Source organism: Parastagonospora nodorum, assembly GCF_000146915.1.
Source record: "Parastagonospora nodorum SN15 chromosome Unknown scaffold_20, whole genome shotgun sequence".
Classification (NCBI taxonomy): Eukaryota; Fungi; Ascomycota; class Dothideomycetes; order Pleosporales; family Phaeosphaeriaceae; genus Parastagonospora; species Parastagonospora nodorum.
In genome coordinates this window covers 236,762-259,167 of record NW_001884568.1, presented here as the reverse complement: position 1 = coordinate 259,167, position 22,406 = coordinate 236,762, and the positions used below count along the sequence as shown (strand labels likewise).

Sequence of the window (22,406 nt, the reverse complement as noted above, 5' to 3'; positions counted from 1 at the left end):
AAGCATGTGATAGAATACTTGGTTTCACATAGAGATGATACCTGAAGCATTTGTTGGGGTTCTTGGTAGTCTTGACTTTCGTTTAATTGCAGTCAGAGTTGCTTCTATCGCTTAGGCCATATGCGCGTTCGTCAATTATTGCTCAAAATCGTTTATCGTTGGCTGTTTGCAGATGTAACTCCGCACGCCATTCCAATCGGCTATCTTCCCGCATCAACTGTTCACGGAAACATCCCGTGGCATGATCTGACCTTTTCCCCTGACAGCTTGTTAGCGTGCGGCTGGGGGATTGGAGAGCTAATGACGAGCTCAGCCAATACGACAAGATCAGTTGGGATTACATTGCCCGATCCTGCTTTTATCACACAACGGCACACGGCTGATCCGTTCAGGGAAGAGGGTCGCGTCAAATGATGCGGTAACTGGCTGCGGTTAGCTGTTCCGAGATACGCGAGTCCGGGGCTTGGATCCATGCATAACATGAATCGGGTTTGCATGATAAAGTTCTCGACCTCATACTTAGCACAGTACCAAGAGGAGCGGATCGCCGTCCCCGAGGGCTCTTCGCTAATAGACGGCTTTGCGGATGATATGACCCATCGGGTCGGGAACTAGGGTTGGGTTCGCTCAGTGATAAGGTTTGCGGTAAGAGCGACAGAACCTTGAAAGGGCCGAATGTTGCGCCACTCACATCGAGCAAGTGGAACTATTCATCCGCTATGCGTCGTAAGTGCCTCGTTACCACGATAGAAGTGCTCGACCATACCACATTTCGTAGGTGACGGAAGATCAGTTTGGTAGCGAACATTCACCTTTGTCCACATGCCAAATTTTGAAGAAAGTTTCGGCAACTTCCTGCACCAAATTCTAGAGACGCTGCGTCTGATTGATTGAAATCGAAACCAAAACCCTGTGCCCAAGACAAAAAGGACCGATTGATCGCATCGCTTAGCGAGCTTGACAGACAGGCGTCCAACATGAGGCTCCCTGGGTCTGAGTTCTTTCATGCACGGTTGGAACACAGGAATCCTCGACAAGCCAATCTTCGATCAGGACCAGAGCCACCTCGAGCGTGCCGTGCCACCCAAGGATTTCTAGGAGATCACACTTCTTTTTCGTTGTGGCTCTTGACCAGTGCTCCATCCGCGCACGACATCGCATTCTACGTCCAAACTCTATCTCCATGCGAATGCTGCCCGAAGGATTCTGTGGTTTGCTTCTTACCGCACGTACAGCTTGACATGTTCCCCACTTCCACGTGCGAAAGATTCAACTACTTCAACGGGCACCCGATCTACAGGCGTCTACCTCGATAGATACCGACCGTCGTCCACCCTTCCCCAAGTACCTTCCTTGACCATCTAGGAAAACATCATGGGGCGCAGTCCGCCCTCCGGTGCAGCTGTCCTGGTATGTTCTCGGTGCTACTCTACCGTGCAATCCGAGACCTCTCGCGAGGATGTCGATATCGCACTGGAACAGAATCTTTTACTAAGTTCAATGATTAGGCTTGCTACGGGACTCTTCTTCTCCTCGCATTCTTTATGATAGTGGCCAGGCTCTATCTGCGCATACAGATCCATAAGGCGCGACGGTTGCTACTAAGCGATTGCTTGATGGCTGCTTCCTGGTGTGCAGCCCTGACAACCGCGAGCTTCGACATTGTGTTCTACAAGCAGGGCGCTCTCAGCCCCAAGACTGACTACACCTTGATCAACTTCGACGCATCGGTGGAAACATATGAATATGTGGCAAAGGTAAGCCTCTATCATTCCTACGATTCATTGGGCTCGACTGTAGAGAGAATTGATACTATGTCCTCGTCCTGATCAGCTTTCTCTCGTCCCTCAATGCTCCATCTCATACAGCCTATCTTTCTTAGACCATCAACCTAATACTGACTGTTACAGATGGTCTGGGCCAGTGTCATACCGTTCTATGCGACGCTGTGGCTCTGTAAGCTTTCACTCATAGCGATTTACTTCCAGCTTTTCCCCATATTTATGGTGAAGCTGCGGATTGCGTTATGGGTCACACTCGGATTTTGCATCAGCTCATGGATCGTTTCCATGTGCTTACAGATCTTCTTATGTTGGCCGGTTGAAGGAAACTGGTATGTCCACTTTCACCCCGGTCTCGCCTTTCACAAATGAGAAGATGTGAAGCTGACATGCGATCTTCGTTGCGCAGGCGTGTTTCTAGACCAGAACTTCTTTGTCCTGGTACAGTGCCTCAAACTATTTTTCAAACTGGCTGGGCTCTACACTTCATTGGGAGCGTTGTTGGTAAGAGATTCCAACATTCCGTTCATGTTCATTCCCTGGTGCTGAGCCCGATAACACGAGCGAATGGGCTTTTACACCAGAGTTTCACTGCCTTTCTCCTCACCTACTCCCCACTTCCCGAAGCCCTCGGAAAATAGTCCAAAACTGACACACACTGTTTAGTATTTGTCCTTCCGTTCTTCGTCATTCACAACATCCAAATGCGACGATCGATGATGGTTGGTGTATACGGCGCGCTCTCCCTGGGCGCTATCGACATTGCTTTCTCCCTGACGAGATTCCTTGAGGTTCAGACTGGAAATGTCGGAGACTTCCGGGCCATCACCACTATCGGTACGTTCAATCTTACCTCTCCGGCTCATAGTTCTTTTCATATCCACACACCAGTCTCGTTGCACAAACGATCACAAGTGATCCGAGATGGCTGGAGTCTTGCGCACCCTCGAGATATCAGAAAAAGGCTAACACTACCCAGAACTATGGTCATGTCTAGACATTATGGTCGGTCTTATCGTAACCTGCCTCCCATCGCTCCGTCCCTACCTCCGCAAGGGCTTCAAGAACTCATCAGCCGGCACCGACGGCCCAAGCAACGCCTACGGGAACAGCCAGAGCATTGTTGTTAACCGGAAGGTAATAACGTCCTCTACGTCCGGCCGCTGGAACGACCACAATCAATTTGAAGAGATTGTTGGGGGCGAGGGAAGTTCGGACACGCACAGTGAAGAAGGCCAGCACGGCCGGATCATTACGAATAGGAAACGATGTGCACGTTGGTGGAGGAAGAAACGCCTCCGCGAGAGATAGCTGGCAAGATGATAAGAGGAGTAATAAGAGCGATGTAGAACTCATTCAGATAAAGGTTTGATTTATAACGGCTCTAATAGATAATTGATTTAATGGCAGTCATGAACCACCAAGAGCTTAATCGCTTTCTTTTCTTCATAGCTACCATCACGTTGTGGTGCAATCGATTCTCCCGTCGTCACGGCGAGCTTCATTCCGTGAATGCGATGTCGTAGTCACACAAAGCCCGAAGTGCGGAGTATAAGTCATCGAGTCAACATTACTCTTCTTGCCCCTCAGAAATCACAGCACATATCACTTACCACCAAGTAGCACATCCCGCTCCTGTCTTCCAATACAACTCCTGATTTATCGAGGCAACCAAATATTTGGTCTTCACAAAGCATACACAACTCATAATCACACCACCGATACTCTACCGAAGGCATTAGCCTTCCCCAAGGATCCGAATCTGAGAAGTCGACCATCCAGCGTTGTACATGCGCCAGTCTCCCTAAGACAATTTCGCCACGTACACATACCACATACACTGATAAATTTTATCTGCAAAAGGCAGGATGTCAGGGTTGAAAAGAGGTGGGTTTTCGAGAAGGGCAATGTGGATGTAGCGTGAAATAACATATTTTGTGCTCTTACTTATGCTTATTACTGGTGAAATCTCCAAAGTGTGTGGCGTGCCAAAGTGCCATCGAAACAACCTAAGAAAGCCGCACTATGTTATCAATCGGTCTTGATTATTGCTAGTAGTTATTCTGCATTTACTCAAATTGTGAACTTTCTACTACCTCCTATGGAGATTTATTTATTCAATCATGTTCAACGGACGGTCCTAAACAATCAGTGACACTTCACGACATTATTGTTCACGTCACTTCTGCGTTTCACAGTTTAGCAGTCAAGCTGCTGACATGCAGTCACATTACAGAATCCGCGTAGAAGGATAACATAAAGCAGTAACCTGGCATTCTGTATATTTTCTAAAGACACTTCTTCAACAGACGCAACACTCAAGCCATCATCACTTTTAGTCTAAATATCTCAGCCTGAGGTCTCTTACGGTGTTTGATACGTTACACCACAAGCTTCTACCTTGACATTCGATCCTCAGAGACCCCCCCCCCCCCCCGTTCATCTTCGACTATTAAAAAACGAGCTTCCAAGGACACGACAATTAATTTTCCGATCTCTTGAATCCGGCAAAGGAAATCGACCCCCCAATTAAGCAATGCCCACGAATACGCGAGGGTCCTGGGATTCCCCAACCGAACACTAAAGAATTCGGGGTGGGATGATATGGGCAGGGCTGTACTGCCCGGACATAAACCTGCAGCAAAAACCCGTCTAGGTGCGCCAAAAAAGAGCAAAGCGCGCAGGAAAGTCTTCAAGAGCGCCGGTGGTGAGAGTAGGGCACGGTTGCGGATGTATTCTGATGTAGCGTTTGTGTATGGAACGCCAGGAATCAGATATGAGCAGGAAAGGAAACATTTAAAGCTATTTTGTGAATAATTTGAACAATGAAATATAGTAAATGCAATACTTTCGAGCTGCTCAAATTTTCCCAATTTGCACTCTTCTAACATTTCCGAGCTGCTTTACATTCTTGTTTTATCAATGAGGTACCTTTGCGCTGCTTGAGTTCTCCTATCATCGCGCTCTCCTGGTATGTCCGAGCTGCTCTGTCGTCTTTGTCCATGATTGCAGTATTTTCTAAACCTATCTTCAGACATGTGACCTACGTGAAAGGATTTTGTGACACTATACCTTGAATGGAAACTGCAAACTCACCACGGTGACCATCTCCCGGATGTCACTTTTTCTGTTCATAAAACCCCCAGTACACGTCAGCTTATAATTACAACATACACCTCAATCCTGATTATACGCACACATTCAACATGCAATACCAAGATCACAACTCCGCTGGCGGTATTGACCAACAGGGCACCCCCGCGAACTTTGGTTGGGACTGCTGCATCTACGGAGACCAATATGCATGCATGAAGATCCATGGACCTGAGCAGGCAATACTTGAAGGCGAAGAAGCCGTCTGGGAAGTGGAACAAGTGGAACAAGAGGTATAATGGTCCGGAAACAGCGACAGCGATAGCGACACTTCGGATGATGAAGAAGAGGACACGTCTGATGACGATGAAGATGACAGCTCCGATGAAGACGATACCTCCGATGAAGACGACGCCTCCGATGAAGTAGAAGAGACAGAAGATGGAGTATGTTTGGATAACGACGACTACCTTGTTGAACAAGACTACATGACGCAGGACGTCTACCTTAATCACGACGATCATTTTGACATCATCACTCGGGGGAGATTTCACTCACGGCCAAGACACTCAGCACGAAAATTACGAGCAAACCGCAGCACATGCAACATCCTTTGACGCCATCACTCGGGGAGTAATCACTCACAGCAACGACACCCAGTTCGAAGGTTACGAGCAAACCGCAGTTCATGCAACATCCTCTCGTAGCTTTTTTCAATTTCACAACACTGCGAAAACCTCCAGCAGATTCCGTACGTTGACCGGCAAAGCCAAAGAGCATCTACGGGACGAGAACAATCGCAAGAAAGCGGTAGAAACGTTCCAGAACGGTATGCGAGAAGTCACGGCTTTTGTGACTGAAATTCAGGCCAAGCAGGGAGCAGCGGGTTCTAAACGCGCTGGGCCAAAGGGTGATGGGAAGGAGTTGGCGATGATTTGCGGGAAGGTGGCGATGAAGAGGTTCAAGAAGTGAGTAAGCGACGAGGATCTAGTACGAACGGACAAGTATCAATGGACAAGTGCTAATGAAAATCTTTAATTAACAAGCTTGTTTATCGGAAGTGTGCCATTTACAATCTTTTACGTTCATGCGATGGTTGCGAGATGGTGACTTCACGTGTCTGGAATGATACTCGCTGCTAATCAACTTTCGAAAGCGACAAGCCACTGACCCGTCACTCCGCCATATATTCCTTTCAGATTCTCATCAGTCGATGTGCAAATCACGAAAGAGCTATCTTGCAAATACACGCACTAGCTATACATCTTGAAAAGCAGACTATCTATACAATGTCGAACGACAATGGGCGAAAACACCTCCTGCCTCTCGGAACAGGGTACTTTATCTTTCAGATGAGAAGCGCCCTCGGAATTCGAAAACTACCACCTTCGAAATGTCAAGCGCGACGGTCATCGAAGCGATTGTCATTTGTGCTGTCAGTTTCACTGTAGGGTGAATTGAGTTGCTAGTCAGGTCGGTGGAAAGCAGTTACTTAAAGATTTGGTTGATTGCGCACATCCAATCTTCAGGAATGATTTACAAATTCAACCTCTTCCATCTTCAATACCCAAGCCTGAAAATCACATCAACCATTAGTGACCAAGATTTCCGATTCACATCAGCTCGCATTATTGCCTATACAAACTCAGCCGTTGGAACCACAGCGTCCGCATTCGAACAACAACCCAACAACTCATAATCTAGCGAGCGAAATCGTAAATATGGGAAACACGCAATTCAAGGGAGTGGGAGAACAAGGTGATTGGCGTAGAGATCTCTATGACGAGGCCCGAGAAATCTACGACAAGGACATGCAAAAACGGGAAGAGGACAAAAAGAAGAGCCTGGCAGATAGAGAGAAATATTTGAAGTCGGTCGGGATTTGACGATCGAAAAGTCGAAGAGAAAGGTGTTCAAACCAAACAGGAAGAAGCGCGAAAGGTAGCGGAAGAGCAAGCAAAGGTAACGCCAAAGGGCAGAAACAAAAAGTACGGGAGTTTACCAGTGGTATGGGAAGAAGCTTAATAGTATCAGATGCAGTACAGGTAATTAAATATGTGCTTAAGTATCTACTTTATCTCTAATCTGTCTCTATTATTGCAATATATCTCTTTAGCTTAGAGTTAAACTAAGGCTATTTTATTCTAACTAATTCTTATAGAGGTATAAGAGTTATTATAATATAATATTAAAGACTTCTTAGCTATATATAGTATAATGTTAAAGCACTATATATTAATAGTAGCTATAAAGAATAAGCTTATAACATATACTAACGCTATAAATCTATTTTACTTAAATTATTATATTATAAATTATGCAGCCTTGCTTAATATTTCTTCTGCGAGTATAGAAGTTTACTAGTAGTATAGAAAGAAGCTTAATAGTATTAGATGTAGTATAGGTAATTAAATATATGCTTAAGTATCTACTTTATCTCTAATCTATCTCTATTATCATAATATATCTCTCTAGCTTAGAGTTAAACTAAGGCTATTTTACTTTAATTAATTCTTATAGAGGCATAAGAGTTATTATAATATAATATTAAAGACTTCTTAGCTATATATAGCGTAACGTTAAAGCACTATATATTAATAGTAGCTATAAAGAATAAGCTTATAACATACACTAACGCTGTGAATCTATTTTACTTAAATTATTATATTGTTATAAATTATGCAGCCTTGCTCAACATTCCTTCTGCAAATCTAAACATTAAACATCAAAGATCACTACCGAACTCTCCTACGACTTTCCTCGACAGGTCGAGAAGCTACTAACGGAAAACCAACACATTTCCTCAAATACAACACACTCTATTCCTTGGAATATTTCTTGCTCTATGGGCAACTCTAGCTCTAAGCGTAAAGCGAAGCGGGACACAGCACGTGATCAAGCCGAACAGCGGCGGCAAGCAAACGAACATCGACGACAACAGGAAGAACAACAATGGGATAGGGAGGAAGCAAAGAAAAAGTGGAGAAGATCTGCAGATACCGCAGACACTCTAGTCTATAGCGTTCATTCTGGTCTCTTAGGGGGGTGAGAAATTGTTCGACCAGGAACGCAGTGGTAGAGAGACTTCAAGGTGGACTGCCACTGAGATGTTCGTTCATGGATAATACCATTAAAAAGTCTTGAAATACAAAACCTCGAGTTTTTTTTCTTTTCATATAATGACCCTGCCTGCAGTGTATTGTAGGGGCTTCATCTACTCGCCGTGTGAATGTTTGCTTTAGTTAAGTCTTCGCTCTCTAAATGCATAAATGTGTGTCGAGGAGAGTATTTTTCATGAGTTAGTACGTAGATTGAGTGTTTAGGACTTCGACACATTGCCGATAGTGGTACATGGGCGTAAATCAATTGCACAACAAACTCGTCAATGGCGGTTGTGAAGAAGTAGAAATGTTCACTTGTGATCTACTATCAACCAAATCCAGCTTTGACCTGTGAGCTATTTGAATTGTCACCAGTAATCATAGTTCCTCATATAAATACTCTCCCGTACACTGATATGTGGTTTCCTAAGAGACAAAGATCGTTCGATTACCGCACGCAACTTTATCGACAGGTCGATAAGCTGCTACAAACTCAAACCATACCAACTATCACCCGGATTCAACTATAATTACCCTATACTCTTTATTCTACACCATGGGCTGTGCCAACTCTAAATCTGGGTGCTCCAGATCTTACCGGAAACCGCAGAAGAAGTCCAGGAGTCAGAGGAACAAGGGAGAGAACGAGAGACTGAGAGATGGATGTAGGCAGCAAGAAATTAATGCAGAGCGGCATCGCGGAGCAATTTTCGCCAATCAAAAAGAAAAGAAATCTGATGGCAAACGAGGTCGCATCTCATGGTGCAACAGGAGAGCAGGCAGCAAGAGGAGATGTACAGAGAGCGCAGGTAGAGATAAGAAAGGGAGAAGGCGTACAAGCAACTACCAACAGTCAACCGGGTAGATTGATGTTGGAGAAGTAGATACTTAGTCTCAGGGAAGGTGTGTGGTGTCGATTCTCACGAGCTCCCAGCTCCAAGCTTCAACCCTGAAAGCTCAAACACCATTTTTCGCACATCACCAATCTACCTATATTACCTCGCATTAGCTCCATCTCCACACCACATGACCACACTACACTTCTGCGCATGTTTTAAATTCGGCTTTTTTCAAGGCGCTCCACCGATGACGTATCTTGTGCAACCGTGGCGCTCTGCATGTGAGAAAAGTTTCGAAACAGCCCTCGATGCGGCGAGCTGTCTCGAGTATCTGGTAACACTGGAACTGTAGCGTAGATAAGGTGTGAAAGAGCAAGGGAGTTGCATAGCGAGGGCGTTGCTGGGTTTAAAGAAGCTTTTGCAAAAGCAAACGGGCGTATTGTGACGAGGACGCGCTGATACGCGTCGCGTGGTCTTTCATCAGCAGCAGGACTGTCGGAACTTACACGACTGATCACTTTACATTCTAGCTCGCGGTGACTTGGGACGAGTAGTCTGTGTTCACTCACTGCACGTCAACATCCATCCGCTCACGAGGAAGTGGAGCACGACCTTTTCATTCACTTTCACCGTCCTCGACTCTGCAACAGCCAATCAAAAGCCACGCCATCGTGGCGCAGCTCGCATCATCGCTGCAAGCACCGAGCAGACCCATACTAGCCATCTTTCCGCCCACACACCACCGATCTCACACCATTCAAATCGCCGTCTCCAAGGCCATCACCACATCATCACCAGCCTCAAGATGTCAACACACTTCCGCCCTCGCCCCGCCCCTCCTCCAACACCCACATCCCCCACCCGTCCATCAACAGCTCACTCCACCATTCGCGCCATCACGCCCTCGCCGCCCAACAGCTCAGATGGCACGTTCGCCCTCCCGCGTCCCAAAAGCGAGCACGCGATCGGCTCTCCAGAGCTGTCGAACTTCAGACAGTACGTCCTCAAAGCCGAAGCCGGCGGATTTAGCAACACGCCCGAGGCCAACGAGGTGAGGCTGCAACGCGGTGGAATCGCATCTGGACGTTCAAGCCCCGTCAAATCCGGACGCTCAAGCCCAGCGAAGTCAGGACGATCCAGCCCGGTAAAGTCAGGTCGCAACAGTCCCACTAAGTCCGGCCGCTCAAGCCCAACAAAACCTCGCTCCCTCAGCCCCCGCAAAGCCGCACTCAGTATCCTCGAAGGCGAAGGCGAAGGCGAAGGCGAAGGCGAAGGACTCTGCACATCTCCCGCCCCGCACGACTCTCCCGTCCTCCACCAAGACTCCGACCCAGATACACCACCCGACACACCCACGCCCATGACCCGCGCGCAGAAACGTCAAGCGTATGCTCCGCTCGGAAGTTCTACTACTTTCTCCATCACTCAAGCTACTCAACCCATCACCTCTGCGCAACCCCAGCCCCTCGCCAGCGACGCCAACGCCAACCGCATCTCCTCGGTCCTCAGCACAGCCAGCAAACACAGCATCTTCAGCACGCCTGGCCGCGACGAATTGGAGCGCAAGAAGGCGCTGGTGGAGAGTGATGAGGGACCGTTTGCGAGGGCGAAGAGTATGGGGGATTTGAGAGTTGAGAGGATGAGGGTTGGGAGTGCGGTGGATGGGGAGGAGAGGGAGGGGGGAGATGGAAAGGATAGGAAGCTAAAGGGGAAGTGGAGGTGTGGGATGTGTGCGGTCATGTAGAAGGAGAGGGAGATGGTGAAAGATTGTAGAGATTGAGATTGACGAGTATGACAAGATAGAAAAGTCGTGTCCATTAGCTCAAATACAACTTCACCGGAACAGTTGGCCGAAAGCGCAAGTGAACACGGAAGTCGCGCAGGAAACACTACCTTTTTCACTTCCTCCAAACCACTCCACCTTACCACCTTTTCAACCCATTGCGACCCAAGTCGCAAACCCCCCTCACGCAAACCCCGGCGCCCACCATGTCCCTCCCAATCCACGACCCCCTCCCCCGCCCCTACATGCTGCACGACATCGCGCTCGAAGCGCAGCGCCTCTCCACCCTCCTACCGCCAGACAATTGGGATCCAGCACACTACCACTCGCCCGGCCTCGAGCGCCAGCCAAGCGGCGTCTTTGATCTCGTGAGTAGCGTCGAGACGGGCAGCGACGAGAGCGAACCGCTGATTGCCAAGCCATCGCCGATTACGAGGAGAGAAGCAGTGAGCTGGAAGACTTGCGTGTGTCGGTGGGTGCGCTGGTGTTTTGGCGGGCGGCTGAATTTGGACGAGGGGTGAACAGCACGACAATCCACGAAAAGGATCCACGGCTTAGGAAGGGGGGCATGCGCATGCCTGACACCGGGACGAAGAACAAAAAATTCCTCAGGCGCACACGAAAGGCGGGCTCATGCCATGTCGAGCACGTCCGTTGAGAAAGAATGTCCGAAGCGAAAAAAGTTGTCTCATGGGTTAGATCTACGGCTAGTTCTCTTTCTTAGTCGACGATGCGCTCGCGGCGATGTCAAGCGCAGTGAGGATGTCCGAGCCAAACACGACGGTCATATACGCGGGGAAAATCACCCAGAGACCGCTACACTTTGGTCAGCAAGTGAGGGAGGGAGAGGGGGAGGGTTTGGAACATACTTCATGACGCCGTAGAAGAGGAAAATCGTAAACCAATCATTGTGCTTGACACTCGCAAAGCCCGAGAAGTACTCGTTGAAATCTGGCGAGATGTTAGTCGATTATTCTCACGGATTGCCTGTGGGAACTCACAGTATAGCACCGTCTTGCTCAACGTCATGACACTCGCCGCGAACCCAATAAGTACTGCGCGATTACCGATTGCACCGCGGATTTTGACACCACCCGCGAACCACGCGCTCACGCCTTCGCCAACCTGCACCCCCGTCCCCGCCGGCGCCTTGACTCCATGGTTGTAAAGAATCATCGCATAAAGTCCATACATGACAAGTTCAACCGCATTCAGCGCGCCCTGCGCCCCGCCAAATCCCTCCTGTGCATCCCACGCACTGCGACTATACACCTTGTCAATCGCCGCGTAGATCTCATACGGCTTCCAAAGCGGCCATTGCAGCGCGCCGCCCTCGAAGGTATGCGGGCGCAACAGGATGTACAGCGAGTCCCAGAGGACGAGCGGGATGGATACGGCGAGCCAGAAGACGGTGATGTTGGAGGCTGTGTGGCACCATGTCGATTCGTTGATTGAGGAGGGCGCGGGGGGTGACATGACAGCGGTCGATTCGGCAGCAACGTCTCGCGCGTTTTGGGCTGCACGGCGCGCAAAGGAACTGACTGTCGGTGAGGAATTGAGGTCAGGGGAGCTAGTTGGCGCGGGTGAAGCTGTGGAAGTGCGTGAAGACTTCTTGGTGGGTGAGGGTTCGAAGGTGGGGAAGTTGCCTCGCGGGGTCTGGCGGGTGGACACCATGGTGTATTTGAAGCGCAAGGAAATTTGATGGTGAGATTGGAGAAATTTGGAGATGTGGAGAGCACGCGCAGAGCGGTATATGTGGAGGCGCAGCGTGTTGTTGTGATGCATCCAGTCGGGGGCAGCGGAACTGGTGGGGAGCTTATTCGAGGCTTACATTAGCCGGCCGACTAAGCTGGACATGGCAGGAGTTCATTGCGGAAAGAACCAATCACGAAATTGAGGAGGTTAGAAATTGATCATTGGGCCATTCTCGCAGAGCTGAATCATGTGGGAATGCTCTAGTTCAGGGAAAGCGTTTGGCCTTTGATTGTTCTACAAGTGTGGTGGTACAGCTTCGCGCATCTTCAGCGCAGTATTAAGCCGAAGGCTTTTCAGACGTCTCCAAAGAAGGCGTGTCCGCTGTATCTTCCGAGACACTGCGGTCAGACGACAGTGGTGTCAGCTCTTGCTCCGAAGCGGCCGGTTCTTCTGTCAGAATTACGCCGTGCATGTTGAACTCTTCGCCAGGCTTGCTAATCGTGTCTTGAGACTGTTCTTGATCTTTCCCAGCAACAGCATCATCAAGAAGGTCCAGAACATCGTCCTCGGGTTGTTCCCTACCAGGAGTACCCTTTGCTACCGCCGCTGCAGCTTGTTCCTCCAGCCTCCTATGCTTTCTGCCACTCTCAGTATTCCTCGGTCGCAGTATTTTGGCTATTGGCTGTGCCTGCCCAGCTGCCTCGGTGACTGCGTCTGCGAATCTGAGACTGTTCTCTACAAACGACGTGAGACGGTTGTCGTCGCCTTGCAGTAGTTTCTCAACACTCTTCACATCTTTCCGATAGTGCATAGCCAACGCACCACCTTGCGCGGCCAATTTACTAGACTGCGTAGAGCTATATGTGGCAAACTCATCCATGACACGTCCTTCAATAACTTGTTGAAGTTGCACGGCTGAGAAGAGGTACGTGATTTTCTTCACGCCCAGATCAGCCGGGTTTCCTGTGATTGCCCAGTGCGGGACAGGAATGGTAATGTCTGGGGCGGTGAGACGCTCTCCACTGTTGATGTTCTTATGCACGTCGGTGATCCAGTCCAGGATAGGAAGCTTCATGGTCGATGAGTCAAGATGTAACCGGCCATATCTAGTGAATTGCACGTCCGTTGCGCTATCTGGGAGCAAAACGGTATGCACGTGCTCCTGGAATCCGAGACTAAGTTCGTGTAGAGCCGTGTTGGCCTTTTCCCCAAAGGCTTTCCCACCAGTGCGCATCTGGATATGAAGGCTTGGAGGTGTTTGGCCCGACTTCAGCTCAGTTTGCGCTGGCGCAGGGATAAAGTCGTAGAGAAGCAGCGAGGGCGATTCCGACTTTGCAACAAACCGGAACTGAGACAATTGCTCATCTTGAACTGTGCCATGTACATGTGTGGGGCTCATAAGGCTTGCTAACCCAGGAACGCTACTCGTGAATAGTGGACGAGCTGAAGAGGATGTGCTGACAGGTGACGTTCTCGCTGAAGCTGTGTCTGGCATTGGGAACAGCGCTTGACCGAAGTTTGCTGACAATTTAAATTTTGGCAAGTTTTCAAACGGTGACTGAGGGCTTTTCTTAGGGTCTTTCGCAGCTGTCGACCGCCTCTCTTTCAGCGAATCCCGTAGTTTTTGAATGATGGATAGGATCATGTGTTCTCTGGCGGCAGAGGTTTGGGAAACGTTCTCACCGCTTTTCACGTCAACATCTTGCCCATGAGGCACTTGAGCGTCGACCCTGCGCCCGACAGGCGATGTCCATCGGCCTAAGTTAGCACTTTGGTGCCTGACCTCGAGAGATCGGCCCTCAAACGATGCAGGGAGTAAATGGACCTGACTTTTTCTATCCTCAATTTCTTGTGTGTCGATTGTGCGTGTAGCAGTGTCCTTGAGCGGAAGCAATCGTAGGAGTGCTCGCTCGGCTTCAGCGTTGGCGCCTGGACTAAAGCCTCTAATCACTAACTAGTCACTATTAGCTGGATCTGAAGCAAATGTCCCAATCTTACAGTATTCGCGTTGTCCATTCTCTGGATGCTGGCTCGTGTGACGTTAGTAACGATGCGGAAGTCTTCGTCGCTGTATAGCGTTGCGAGCTTCTCATCTGCGGGAGCTTTGCCCTCCTCCAGGTGCGGTATCCATGTCTTGAGTTGCAACTTGCTGGTTATGTGTTTCCGTAGTGCCTCCTCAATATCATTGGCAGCATAATCAGCTGTGGTCTTGTCTGCAGTGATTCGGAGGACGTTGTGAGGTTGGTAAACCTCGATTCTAGCTTTCCGTGTCGCACTGATGTTTGTGAGAATTGTCTCCTCGTCTGAGATATTGTCAGCTCGATTCACGAAGAGAATTGTTAGATACATACCTCCAGCGTTGAGCAATGTGACATGCCATGGCTTCAGCGTCAACTCCAACTCTCCAAGCGCCTCAACTTCCTCCAGCGGCACAAGCTTCCAGATGTCTCTCATGATTTGGTCGACAAGTAGCCCCCTGCTGACGGGCGCACGCTTGTTCCTGATCTTGACACCTGCCCCTGGTAACCGCTTGGCGAGGGGAGTAGTCCCTGGCTGCCAATTTGTGCGTACGGTGGGATGCTGTGCAGCGCCCGTACCCTCCCTTAGGCTTGCTAGAAGCTCCTGTCTCGATGTTTCCTGCGGTACATTCTTGGCAGCCGAGTAGAACTGCGCCAGCTGTTGCGTGGTGAAGGCCTTGTTCAGATTTCTAACGAGTTTTGCGAAAGTTTTGAGGGGCACATAAACCGGCTCGTTGGGTGCGGCGCCGATCTGCGGTCGCAGGCTCTCGAGGCGTTCCTGGATCTCTTCGGGGGTGAGGGGTTTGCGTTCCTGCTGCAGTGAAGCGACAATGTCGGGGACAACGATGGGTTCTGCGGGTTTGGGCTCCTCAACAGGCTGTTCAGGGGCATTGCTGCCGACTTCTCTGAGCACGAGGATATCAGCGTCGTCGCCGAGTCGTGTTATGCCACCTCCCAGGCGAGCAGAAGTCTCCCGAAGAACCTTTCCTTTGCGTTTTCTGATTCGTTCCGGCAGGTTTTCTCCTCTTGTTATTCTCAAACCAGGCGTCGTGCCTTGGGATGCTGCCGCCTCGAGCTCCTCTGCGCCATCATGGCGGCGTGCAGAGGTGGAAAAGTTCGCGTGTGAAGTTCGCCGTGCATATGCAGGTAGTCGCCGCGCAAGCCGGAGCTCACATCGGACGCATACAAATGCATTGGATGCTCGGCGTGCGAGCATAGAGAAGGAAAGCAGGTCACGATATCACTCAAGGTGGAGGCATTTGAGGTGGAAAAGCGATAGAGCATGCATTAACTTTCCTGACCGCCTTCAGCCCTACTCGATTCTGCCACTAACGCGGGTTCACGTGGGGCGCGTCATCGTTCACCACGCGGGATGGGAGACCAGCATTCTCATGAAGACGTGATTAGCGAGACTCTATATCGGCCTTCGCCAGCTGCACAGGTCTTCCCGCAGGTCGAATTCGTCGACCTCGTGATGCGGCCGGTGTCGCTTCCTCTCCGCTTCCACCTTCATCTGAAGCGCCTGCTGCTCCAGGCTTCCTCTGCCGCGCACAGTAGAAGACTTGGTCATCGCATGCAAGTCCGCCTGTCTCAGCGTCTCATGTGACTTGCGATGCGCGCTGCTGTTGCTGCTCCCCCGCATGTGCCTCGCCTCGTTCTCGCTGGGCGACCCACTGCTGTCGCCGGCTATGTAGCGCACACTCTGACCCCGCTGCTGCTGGTACGGCTTCTCGCGATCGCCCCAGCCGTCTCCCCCCGCGAAGATGTCTTCGATGCATTCGTCGGCTTTGAGTTCGCCGGGCTGGGCAGACCAGTACGCAGCGAGCGTGCGTCGGTACATGTCTTGGAGTTCGCCAGCCTCGCGTGATTTCGTGGACAGAGATGGCGCAGCTGTCGCAATTAGTATTCGTACATGGTTAGGTGTCTCGAGCCTGCACACCTCCGCTGTCCTCCACTTCTCCCTGTTCGCCCGCCATGATGCCGGCGATGCCGCTAAACACCTGCGCCGTCTTCAGAGCGGGCGCAATGTAGTTCTTGTCGCCCTCGGTCTGCCTCATGTATATGCCCAGCTTGATTGTGCTGTTGATCTTGCTCTCCTGCATCAGGTATCGCCGCGTGACGCCTGGGTCGTCGCCATCGGCAGGCGCAAGATCGCTCTGCTCGACATACTCGGCCAGGTTCAGCTTGACGTTGCCGAGTGTTATCCGCTCGCCCCGCCCCGAGCCGGTGTATTCTTGTATGACTTCGAGCTCGAGGAAGCTCTCTTGCAGCATGCCGTTCTTGTCTACGGTGAGCCGCACGGGCAGGGACATGTCATAGTTGTACTGGACTTTGTGGTCGCGGATGGGGCAGCTCTCTGTGCGACCGCGGTGCTCGGCGGCCGTCGAGTGTGAAAGGTGCCATTTGACAAAGGACGTGCCGGTGACGAGGGGCACGTTGTTGAGGTCGATTATCTATCGCATGTCAGTCAGCCAGTCGCGTGCGCCGAGGTCCCTGGAGGCTCACTCGTAGGTGTAACTCAAACTTTGGCTGCGTCTTTGTCAGCCTTGCACTGCCTCAGCGACAGGAATGTGCCTTCTTACACGCCGATTCTTGGGGACTGGTACAACCGTGAGCTGTGCCGCGAATGCGACGGAACGCCGCCGGAGCGTGGACATGGCTCACCGAACGCTTGCATGGTGAAGAAGAAGAAAGAAGGGGCGGGTGCGACGCTGCTTATGGGCGTATTACTGGAGCTGCGAGTGTGCGACAGGGTAGTTGCGACAAAGAGGCAGGAGTGTTTGAGAACGGAGTGAAGGTATGCATCCGGCACCGATGTCATTCGCTCCCGGCAGCACCTCCGAGCTTCCACCACCGCACCATGTCTGTATATGTTCGGCTATCAACACAATGACCTTCAGTGCAGATGCCATCGCAGACTGCGTCCTTGCAACCTTCGACCAGCTGCCCGACAAGCGTAAGCCGCGACCCCGCAATGATGGTTCCAAGGAATGGGTCCCGCTCGCAGGCATCGTCTTATCAAAGGGTAACCTCTTCTGTTGCATCCGGCACGCACTGTGGCTTACGCTCATCGCTCCAGTGAAGACGACAAGCTCTCCTGCGTCTCTTTGGGGTAAGCTTGATTTCCTTCTTACATGTTTGCTGCATAATCTCCATCTTGCAATTCGGCCATATTGGACATGGGCATGTAAATGGACATCCATCAATTTAGCAGCTACGTATTAATGAAGTCGTGACTGACCATAATTCACAATATCTCATAGCTCAATGAAAGCTTACGTGGACTCATCAATGCTCATGTCAATTGACTTGTATCAGGACTGGCATGAAATGTCTCCCTCACAACAAATTACCACTAGCCCACGGCAACATCTTGCATGACTGGCACGCAGAAGTGCTCGCAATACGGACATTCAATCGCTTCCTGCTGGACCAATGTCTCCTCGTCTCAACCCCACCATACCCATCCTCACCATGGATACGCCAACGACCTGACACCGAGCATGCCGAGCATGAACAACAACCCTTTACCATCCGCGAAGATGTCCAAATCCACATGTACTGCTCCGAAGCCCCCTGTGGCGACGCAAGTATGGAACTAGTCATGAATGCCCAAGAAGACGCTACACCATGGACGAGTGCGCCTCCCACGATATCAGCAGCGTCTTCCAATGGAGACAGCGAAGCAGCTCTACGCGGCCGCTCAAACTTCTCCCACCTCGGCGTCATCCGCTGTAAACCCTCCCGCCCTGACGCCCCGCCTACCCTAAGTAAATCCTGCAGCGACAAACTCGCGCTCAAACAAGCTACTTCTATCTTGTCATCTGTGACCTCGACGTTAGGTATCGCCACGGAATGCCTATATCAAGACCCTCGTCTTGCCGAACTCGCAATATGTACCAGCAGCATGTGAACGTGCCTTCACCACCAAGGGACGCATGAAAGACATGAGAAGTGAAGAATGGAAAGGAGGTTATCGATGGTCCGAATTCGACCCCAAACCAACAGATCGAGAATTCAAATGGAGTCGCCGGAACATCGCCTTAGGCGAGAAAGCTGTGGCGAGTAACCTCAGCGCCGTGTGGAGTCCTACATGGCAGGAATCGCTCATCGGAGGCGTACTGCAGGGACGCAAGCAGTTGGATCCCAGGGGCGCGAGTGCGATTTGCCGGAGGAGTGTGTGGAAAACGGCTATACAAGTCGCTGCATTGGCGGGTGTGCCTGCGCTGAGCCAAGTCCTTGGGAAGCGAACGTACGCGGACATGAAAGGAGACGAGACATTCGAAGCGAGGAAAAAAGTCAAAGCCGACGTCAAAGCCAATGGCTTGAAAGGTTGGCTACAAAACAGCGGCGACGACGGATTCTCGTTAGAAATCGGGGTATCATAGAACACTGCTCATCCACCGGCCTTCACGACTTCCCAACCCCCACCCCTCCCCTCCCACCGATCCGCCAAGATCTCTACAACACTTGCACACTCCACACCCCTCGCTTTTTTCATCCCAACCCCCACTCCCATCCCGCCATCACGATACACAACCCTTGCATCCATCTTCCCCCTCGGCAAGTCGCTCACCAACAACCCTACATCCAGATATATCGCCAACACGCCCATTAGACTCGGCACCACCGCATTACTTGTGAAAATCGAGGGCGTCGGTGGGGGCTGTTGTTCTGGTGCTGTTCTGGTTGGTGGGAGGGGCGCAGGGTTGGAGAGGATGGTGTGGAGGGCGTGGGTGCGTGTTAGTTGTGCGAGGGATGCGAGGAAGGGGGATGTGAGGGCGTGCGCTGGGGGGTGTTAGTGAAGTTGGGGATGGAGGGGAGGGGGAGGGTGAAGGAACGGACCTCGGATGGAGTCTTTTTTGAGGAGGGGGGTGAGGACTTGGGTGAGGGAGGAGAGGAGGATGAACTTGAGTTTGCCTGCGTGTGGATTTTCTTTTGGTTCGTGGCGGGATGGAGGTTGTTTTGGTGGTTCGGTTTGTGGGACTGGTAGAGGAGCTGGCTGTGCGGCGCCGAATAACATCTCCTCGTCTTCTTCGTCTTCATCTTCATCCTCGCTGTCCGCAACAACAGTCCTCTTCGGCGTCAGTGGCTCTGGCGTAGGTTGTTTCGGCGTCCCCATCCTCTCCCTCTTCTCGACCCTTTCCTTCCCTCCCTCAAGCCCATCCCTAATCTCCCCCACCGGCCTCCCTAACCCCCACGAAGTCGAAAACCCGCATAATCCCCACCCTCCCTAACATCTCTGCCGCCAAATTTTCTACCTCTTTCTCTCCCAGCACTGTAGAATCATTCTTCACTCGTCCCAGTATACTCGTATACAATCCCACAACATCAAACTCCCCAGTCGAATCCACAACCGCCGCCCCACTCCGCGGATACCTGAGTAACGAATCAATGAGTAAACTCTTACACACCTGGTATCATTCATCAGCCACATACATCCACATCCATACCCACAACCACCATCAATTCAACAATACGTACCTCATCCCCATTACCCCAAACACCAACAATTCCACCGCCTTCTCGCAAACCACCCTCGAGTACACCCATGCCTATCCCCCTCCCGTCATCACTATTTTTCCCATCAACTATCCCACCAATCTCTCCCTCTGTGATTTCGCTGCTCGCAAGCAACACCTCCGCCGCCATTGTCCGGAAACAGTAGCGGCGCTAGGATCGCGTGGCGTTGGGCGATCGCAACGTTCGCGCTATTGGAAGAAAAGGTCCGAAGAAGGCTGGGGGGGAGGGGGTGGTGGTAAAAGTTGTGGCGTGATCTGCAGATGCCAAGCTGAAATGCTACCTAGATAGGTTGGTTGGGGGTATGTGGTGGTTTTGCGTTTGGGTGGGTGCTGACGAATGGGGAACGGGCAGGAGGGATCGGATGCGGAAGGCGCGAACTTACTGCGCTCTCACTTCGAGGTTCGTGTTTCCCACGCGAAATGTTGGATAGTTGTGGCTTGGAGCTAAATGCTGATCATGGGTGCGATTGGACGTTAGTGCAGATCGATGGTAGCCCTTCACTTTGTGTTTGTGTTAATGCAAGGTCCATCCGGGCAGTGTAGAGAGCCCGTGAAACATTTGCCGAGCTTAGTACAGCTGCGCAAAAACGTCAGCATACACTGGCTACTGTGTCAATGTGAGACATGCAATCACCTAGGTATCACAGAAGAACAATTCCTGCAATTCCAATTCAATTTTGTTCATTCCCCAACCGCCCCTATTTGCCAAAGCTAGCCAGTCCATCAGTGCGCCTCCTTGGCAAGCACTCCGAGTCTGCTATTAAAACGTGAAAGAAGAAAAAAGAAAACAGGTCTGATATGCCGGGTTTAGAGCGCCAAGTGTCCCAGTTGTACACGGAGGATAGTATCCAGAACTGTTTTGCCTTTGATGCCGCGACCTACTCCTGGCGCCAAGATACAAAAGGAAAATATGGTCCGGTAAGGGACGTCTGTGATGATAGAAGGTACGCCGCTTTCTCCCTGTTGCGGCTTCTTGAGTTCGCTGTAGAGCTCGGCGGGGGTCCTGGGCGTGGGTGAAGGCGCATCCGAGGACGAGGCGCGGTAAGGCAATAATTTGCTGATGTGTTCGGCTGAAGGTATTCCTAGTGATATTCGCTCAAGCAGGACGTCTGCGACCTCCCTTCAAGCTCTTGACTCTGTTGAGGAAGCCGTTGCTAGGCTTGCTTTCGTTGGTAGAGTTGGCCGGGTTGGTCGGGGAGCCTACACTGTCGGCGGTGACAGATCGCTGTAGGGCGTTGCGGCCAGGCGGTGACTGTCCGTTGCCCTCGGTAGCTTTGATGGAAGCACCCTTGGAGTCGTAGGCCTGGTTGTACTCATCGAAGAACGGGTTTGCCTCGGTAGCTTTCGACTGTGACAGGGCTCCGGCACTGTAGGGGCCATTCGGGCTTGTCGCGGTGCCAAAGCGAGCCTCGGGTGACGTGATGCGCCCTTCTCCGGCATATGCTCGTCGGGGCTGCGAAATTCCGCGGAAGCGCTGCGCAATGGATTTCTTGCGTCCCAAGCCGCTAGCCTCCGCCTGCCTCTGAGCCTCCATGTCTTCCTGGACAGCCTTGCGTGATGCTGGTGCGCCTTCTAGGAAAGTAGACGTACCAAGACCGTGTGTTGGCTCTCCGTGGATGATGTCAGAGCGGCCCTTAACGCTGAACTCGGCCTCGACTCGCGGCTTCTTGAACTCAACCTCATGGCTGCCGAAATCGGTGAAACCCTCCGCTCCTCTGCCGTGGATGCGGTCGAGGTCGATCTTGGAGTTCAGGGGTCCTGAGCCGCCGAGCGAGTTGTTGGCGGAACCGACCGGGAAAAGCCTCCATGGGGGCGCGGGCGTCCCTTCTTGACGGTTGCGGTGGGGCTGTACGGCGTCGTAAGGGCCGTCGTGGTGGATCATGCTCGGACCGTAGATACCAGTCACATCGAGCTTGTCAATCAGATCGAGTCCCTGCGGGCGGCGGACTTTCTTCGTGGTCGAAGATTTGCCGTCTTTGGCGCGCTCGTCTCGCTCCCTACGGCGCTGTCTGCGGCGGCGCTCCTCGTCGGGGTCTAGCGAGCCCTTGTCGATAATGGATGATTCCGAGTTGCGTCGCGGACGTCTCTCTCGGCGCTCGCGGCTGCCTGCGCGTGGCGGTGGACGAGAGGATCCTGGGGGGCCGCGTGCTCGAGGAGTCCCCCGACTGTCTGCACGCATCCTGTCGCGCTCTTCCTGAGAGCGGCTGGGGCGGTGCTGGCGCTGGTCGGTAGCACTGCGGTTGGGGGCAGGCCGGGGTGGGGCGCTTCTCTTCTTGTCATCCTCGATGGTCAGGTTCTTCTGTGCAAGCGCAGGGTAGTCAGCAAACTGATGCACAAAGTGCCTGAAGCGATCCATACTGCGAGCTCGCGGGCTGCGAGTGCGGATGGCGCGGTTTTATCAGGGCTGCAGGTACAGGGACAGAAAGTGCCGCTTGTGCGACGTGCTTCCCGTGGCTGTCACTCGCGCTCTAAGTGAGGAGATTGGACGTACAAAGAGCTCCTCGGTAGCAGTGCCAAAGGTGGCACTTGCTTGGGCGAGTCGGTCATCTTGGCCGACATGTCGATGAGGTGTCC

At 51.6% G+C, this 22,406-nt stretch overlaps 10 protein-coding genes across 10 annotated transcripts; 4 read left to right on the top strand and 6 right to left on the bottom strand.

The window, feature by feature from the left end:
• Window positions 1-1,374: 1,374 nt before the first annotated feature.
• SNOG_11718 (hypothetical protein) lies at window positions 1,375-3,092 on the top strand (the record flags this gene model as incomplete). Its single annotated transcript, XM_001801905.1, is given in 7 exon segments — window positions 1,375-1,410; window positions 1,578-1,757; window positions 1,911-1,956; window positions 1,975-2,113; window positions 2,191-2,285; window positions 2,448-2,618; window positions 2,761-3,092. 7 exon segments carry the CDS (start codon window positions 1,375-1,377, stop codon window positions 3,090-3,092), a joined length of 999 nt encoding a protein of 332 aa, XP_001801957.1.
• A 1,841-nt stretch (window positions 3,093-4,933) lies between these two features.
• SNOG_20128 (hypothetical protein) lies at window positions 4,934-5,398 on the bottom strand (the record flags this gene model as incomplete). The annotated part of the gene is made up of 1 exon (XM_001801904.1): window positions 4,934-5,398. The coding sequence occupies one exon, from the start codon at window positions 5,396-5,398 to the stop codon at window positions 4,934-4,936; it is 465 nt and encodes a 154-aa protein (XP_001801956.1).
• Window positions 4,988-5,846, top strand: SNOG_11717 (hypothetical protein; the record flags this gene model as incomplete). Its single annotated transcript, XM_001801903.1, has 3 exons — window positions 4,988-5,167; window positions 5,225-5,320; window positions 5,535-5,846. The coding sequence occupies 3 exons, from the start codon at window positions 4,988-4,990 to the stop codon at window positions 5,844-5,846; spliced, it is 588 nt and encodes a 195-aa protein (XP_001801955.1).
• A 3,773-nt stretch (window positions 5,847-9,619) lies between these two features.
• SNOG_11716 (hypothetical protein) lies at window positions 9,620-11,118 on the top strand (the record flags this gene model as incomplete). The annotated part of the gene is made up of 2 exons (XM_001801902.1): window positions 9,620-10,533; window positions 10,698-11,118. The coding sequence occupies 2 exons, from the start codon at window positions 9,620-9,622 to the stop codon at window positions 11,116-11,118; spliced, it is 1,335 nt and encodes a 444-aa protein (XP_001801954.1).
• Window positions 11,119-11,304: 186 nt separating this feature from the next.
• On the bottom strand, window positions 11,305-15,526 carry SNOG_11714 (hypothetical protein; the record flags this gene model as incomplete). The annotated part of the gene is made up of 7 exons (XM_001801901.1): window positions 11,305-11,413; window positions 11,467-11,548; window positions 11,599-12,401; window positions 12,652-13,663; window positions 13,976-14,246; window positions 14,291-14,595; window positions 14,644-15,526. The coding sequence occupies 7 exons, from the start codon at window positions 15,524-15,526 to the stop codon at window positions 11,305-11,307; spliced, it is 3,465 nt and encodes a 1,154-aa protein (XP_001801953.1).
• A 198-nt stretch (window positions 15,527-15,724) lies between these two features.
• Window positions 15,725-16,622, bottom strand: SNOG_11712 (hypothetical protein; the record flags this gene model as incomplete). The annotated part of the gene is made up of 2 exons (XM_001801900.1): window positions 15,725-16,200; window positions 16,250-16,622. 2 exons carry the CDS (start codon window positions 16,620-16,622, stop codon window positions 15,725-15,727), a joined length of 849 nt encoding a protein of 282 aa, XP_001801952.1.
• A 577-nt stretch (window positions 16,623-17,199) lies between these two features.
• Window positions 17,200-18,698, top strand: SNOG_11711 (hypothetical protein; the record flags this gene model as incomplete). Its single annotated transcript, XM_001801899.1, has 3 exons — window positions 17,200-17,422; window positions 17,670-18,080; window positions 18,217-18,698. 3 exons carry the CDS (start codon window positions 17,200-17,202, stop codon window positions 18,696-18,698), a joined length of 1,116 nt encoding a protein of 371 aa, XP_001801951.1.
• A 246-nt stretch (window positions 18,699-18,944) lies between these two features.
• SNOG_11710 (hypothetical protein) lies at window positions 18,945-19,432 on the bottom strand (the record flags this gene model as incomplete). Its single annotated transcript, XM_001801898.1, has 2 exons — window positions 18,945-18,976; window positions 19,156-19,432. The coding sequence occupies 2 exons, from the start codon at window positions 19,430-19,432 to the stop codon at window positions 18,945-18,947; spliced, it is 309 nt and encodes a 102-aa protein (XP_001801950.1).
• A 209-nt stretch (window positions 19,433-19,641) lies between these two features.
• Window positions 19,642-19,962, bottom strand: SNOG_11709 (hypothetical protein; the record flags this gene model as incomplete). The annotated part of the gene is made up of 2 exons (XM_001801897.1): window positions 19,642-19,689; window positions 19,795-19,962. 2 exons carry the CDS (start codon window positions 19,960-19,962, stop codon window positions 19,642-19,644), a joined length of 216 nt encoding a protein of 71 aa, XP_001801949.1.
• Window positions 19,963-20,928: 966 nt separating this feature from the next.
• On the bottom strand, window positions 20,929-22,391 carry SNOG_11708 (hypothetical protein; the record flags this gene model as incomplete). Its single annotated transcript, XM_001801896.1, is given in 3 exon segments — window positions 20,929-21,404; window positions 21,423-22,189; window positions 22,324-22,391. 3 exon segments carry the CDS (start codon window positions 22,389-22,391, stop codon window positions 20,929-20,931), a joined length of 1,311 nt encoding a protein of 436 aa, XP_001801948.1.
• Between the last annotated feature and the right edge of the window lie 15 nt (window positions 22,392-22,406).